Raw genomic sequence first — 4,452 nt, forward strand, 5'->3', positions numbered from 1 at the left:
TGAAGAATTTCTAAATGTTTCTTCCAAGTTCAAAAGTTTCGGGGTAGGCGGGCTCCGAACCCCACGCCGTGGCTAGCTTCGCGAGTTATAGTGTACGTGTCACAACAAAACTTCCCGCACAGGTTAACCCCCCCCCCCCCGCCCTTTGGGAAATCCTGGATCCGCCACCGTTCCCCCCGCGCTTTTCGGTTTTCCAATTAAGTTGACGGTCCGTACGTGCGCCCCCCCCCCCCCCGGTCATCTTGTTGGTAAGAGATCACCAACCGCCGTTTATAATAATTGGGCGGGGGATGTGCACACTGCTGTATCTTTGAAGTGCCTTTTTTGAAGAGTTGACATGCCATAAAGTGTCTTCTCGCAAATTTGTCGCCGATGGGACAGGAAAACGTTCTGTATAGCATTATCAGTCAGGGAGAGAAATTGTCACTAGGGACATTATGTTTGAAAGTAGATTTAAGAGCCGACATATCATCCGTCGTTAATTTTCTTTTGTGCTGTTTGATCATCACGGTACATGTACATCCCATCGCTTTCCCATAGATCACGTGACCGTTGCCTAAAAATAACAAGAGACTGTGAGGCCTTCATGTTTTGTTACTACAACATATATTATTTTATTATGAACTATTATGAAGTACACAGATCTAGAGTTTTGAGATTAATGTAGTGATCATGTGATGTACATTTTAGCAACCGACCGATTTGAACGATTTTCAAAATGTACTTGTCCAGACATTCTAGTTTGTTTCCAAAACAAAATCAGTTTTCAAAACCACAGGATCAGAGCAGTAACAACATTAATAATACTGGCATAAAAACAATTTATACATGTAGCCTAGCCTGAAATTAAACAGACCTATAGAAAAAGTTTCGATCGATGAAACTTTCATTCTTTTATGCCTACTGCCTACATCCTTTATTTTTGTTATTGATTACGAGATTTTCAAATCAATGATGTGAGTCCCAAAATAATTAGAACTATTTTATTTTGGTCTGAAATGACATTTTCAAAAGAAAGTCGCAAGTAGCAGAGGGGCGGGGTCAAAAACTCTCTTAGGGGTGTCAAACTGCGAGGTTATCACGATTCATTTACATTATATTGTTAATCAGCGAGTTATCTGGGTAAGGATAGTTGTTGATATAAAACTATCCATAAATATTTTTCCAACATGATTCGGCTATTGTGGTTATATTTTGAGGCATTTCAGCGCTTACGACGGAACCCTTTGCTGTTACTAGAAGTGGGTGCATTCTCTGGCCTTGGAGCTTGTACGTGTCACTGGTCGGTCGGTCGGATGGTCTGTCTGTCTGCCCCGAAAATTGACCAAAAGTACGGTGTTTTTCGCCGTCGCATTTCTAAGCTGGCAGGGATCTTTTGGATCGATTTCATGCAAGACTTTTTGCAACACGGCCAGAACATATTGTGCACTCGCACTTGTTTCCGAACAAAATAGGCCATCAGCCTGGGGGTAAATGGTCGGTATCAAATCAGGGCATAAACGATTATAGTGCGCATGCGCAAGGCCCACCCCTAAAGTGGTAACAAGCATTTTGATGGACATTTTGAGAAAAAGGGTGATAACATCCAAAAAGCTGCCACCGCTGCAATGCTTTCACATAATTATTTTCCAACTCCGGAGGTGTATACCTTGCCAAAAATCGCTATGACGATTATTCCCCTCATTTTGATACCGGTGGCCAAGTTTGAACCGAGGCTGATGGCCTAAAACGTGATTCAATCGAGTTGAAACTGAATTACAATGTCCGCTAACTACTATTAAAATCAGAAACACCTGGAATTCAAGTGGATCACATCGATTATATATACGCGTTAAAGTTGCATTCCCCGCGCATCAACAAAATTCCTTCCTCCTTTTCGCGGATGTCTGCAACACAAAAGGTTTTTGATTTGGGCACAAACAGACCCTCTTTTCGAGCAGACTGGCTACCGGTTCATACATTATCGATACTGATTGTGGGGCGGAAACCAGCCTACCCCGCGCGAACGGAATTATTGTCTGGCAGACCCTCTTTTCGCGCAGACTGGCTACCGGTTCATACATTATCGATACTGATTGTGGGGCGGAAACCAGCCTACCCCGCGCGAACGGAATTATTGTCTGGCAGACCCTCTTTTCGCGCAGACTGGCTACCGGTTCATACATTATCGATACTGATTGTGGGGCGGAAACCAGCCTAACCCGCGCGAACGGAATTATTGTCTGGCAGCCGAGCCAATTATACGAAATCGTTAAATAATAACTCAATAACTAAATATGGCTAGAAATGTTATTTTTTTCATTCGGTGTCTCTTTCAAAAGTTAACTTTTGTATTGCTAAAAAACTAGCAATTTAGAAAATGAATTTATTTTTCGGGAAAAAACTCTGAAATAGCCGCGCGGAACGCTTTGTCACTACAGTATACATGCCCTAAAACTTGCGCATTTAGGCCAAATTGCAAATGCACAATTCGTTTGCGCCTAACAAAATGACTACATAACTGACAAGCTTCAATTTTCATTTTCAGTTGACAGGAAAGCTAAATACAATTAACGATACTATGTTTAAAGTCTCAACGAATTCACAATAAATGAAGGGGAAAAAAGATGTTCATACATTTCAATTGAGTTGGGTATTGTCAATCAACATCGGCCATCAAAATAATGGCTCTACCATTCTTGTAAAAAAAAACATGGCTAACGTTTGTTACTAGTCATGACCATATAATTCAAATCGACAGTTCCTGATGTAAAATTTCAATCTGTAACGATCAAACACCAAAGTATTTAATATGTACATTTTATTTTTAGAACTACAACGATCAAATACACACCAATCTCTAATAATCTCAGGCGAATACACAAGCAGACTTAGCTCTAAACCAAGTAAGATTCAATCCTTCTAAGAAAGTAAATTATATCAACGAAATCAAGAAAATGCACGTTTACTAATATTTCTAAGGTTGTCATTACGCACTTTCAACACTTTTAGTTAAATGACACAGAAACGCAGCGTTCGTTTACCAATAAAAGCGAAATGCAAAACGCACGTTGTTCAGTTAAATTATATTTTAATCCAGTTGCTATCTCGTTCATAATGAGCACAAACTATTTGCCTACCTTGCTTACTTCATAAAACATCCTGGCTGGGGTTTTTTCTGAAGAGCGGAAACAATGTTACCTATACCTTTTTGATGCACTGAATGTTTTGTTGCAAAAAGTCAATGTTTTTTCCCCAATAAGTTCAAATTCAAGTTTGCAAGCATCTCCGTTACTGTCCCATTTATTTATAACATTCCGATGCATCTGGAATTAACCAGATTTTGTTTTAAACATGTTCTTGATACCCGACTATGTAAAGTATTGTTTAGCTGGCATATTTTATTCAGTTCTTCCATTTTCTCGATGCACAAGGAGCGACATCTGCGCACCTCGACGTAGGCCGAGTCAAGGCGCACAACACGTTCGGTGACAAGGCTCCTGGGTATAGGAGGCAGGTTGAGTTGAGAACGCGGCCGTACGGGTGTCGGTAGAGATGCATTAGTGACGGAGCTGGATGAGGCCGTAAGTGCAAGCAGCTCGACGAATGCAAAAAGCCATATGGGGCCACGTACTCTCACAGCCAGCGTCATCCATTCTGTCATTATGTCTTTCGGCCATATTAACGCAATCTTGATTGCCATTGTTATCTGGTTGCCCCATATCCCATTCCAGGAAGGGCTCAATTCCTTCCTGACCGTCACACTCCCAAATTCCTTCAACTTCCCTGTCATTACAAGCAATCCAGACGAAGTAGTCGCCAGTGTCGTCCATCTCCCGTGCCATATCTGTCATGAAGTTCATTTCCTCCAGCGATCGAGGAGAAGCCATCTTGCCACCTAAGTCTCGGCAAGCCGACTTGGCCTGATCCCAAGTTTGCGCCACCCGAGGAGTGAGGCGATAACACTCTTTTCCCCACAATTGCCACTGTGGCGGGCAAGAGCATTCCATAGTGAGCCGAGAGTGGCAGAAACCTGACCCAAATTGAGCATTGATCGCTGAAGTAATAGCTACAATGCCGAACATGTGAAGCAAGTACATGGTGATTCGTTTTAATAGAGTTGAGCAAGAATCAGATGTGTTCCCCACACAAGTACCGAGTGTTTCCACAGAGAGGTCGAATGATGGGAATGAAGACTGGACTGGTCCCAGCAACAATTCCCTGAGATGTCTGACGCAAAGTAATATATGGATCAACGCGGCAAACAATGCATCTTGTTGCTATGGTCATGCACACTTAAATCTTGGCGTTATGAGGGCAATGACAAAAACTAGTTTCTATGGTAACACCTCTGTTTGCTTATTGGCCCAGATATGCCTTGTGAAAAAAAAGTCAACAAAATCAACTGTCCATCAACAAAAGAGGCAAATTTAGTAATGGGAGTTGTCTGACGCAAAATGATATTGATCCAAG

The 4,452-nt window shown here is 41.9% G+C and overlaps 1 protein-coding gene across 1 annotated transcript; it reads right to left on the bottom strand.

The window, feature by feature from the left end:
- Positions 1 to 3,539: 3,539 nt before the first annotated feature.
- On the bottom strand, positions 3,540 to 3,989 carry LOC119720924 (alpha-N-acetylgalactosamine-specific lectin-like). The gene has a single exon (XM_038190789.1). The coding sequence runs from the start codon at positions 3,987 to 3,989 to the stop codon at positions 3,540 to 3,542; it is 450 nt and encodes a 149-aa protein (XP_038046717.1).
- Positions 3,990 to 4,452: the final 463 nt, after the last annotated feature.

The sequence above is a fragment of the Patiria miniata genome, unplaced genomic scaffold (genome assembly GCF_015706575.1).
Source record: "Patiria miniata isolate m_02_andy unplaced genomic scaffold, ASM1570657v1 HiC_scaffold_9, whole genome shotgun sequence".
Taxonomy (NCBI): domain Eukaryota; kingdom Metazoa; phylum Echinodermata; class Asteroidea; order Valvatida; family Asterinidae; genus Patiria; species Patiria miniata.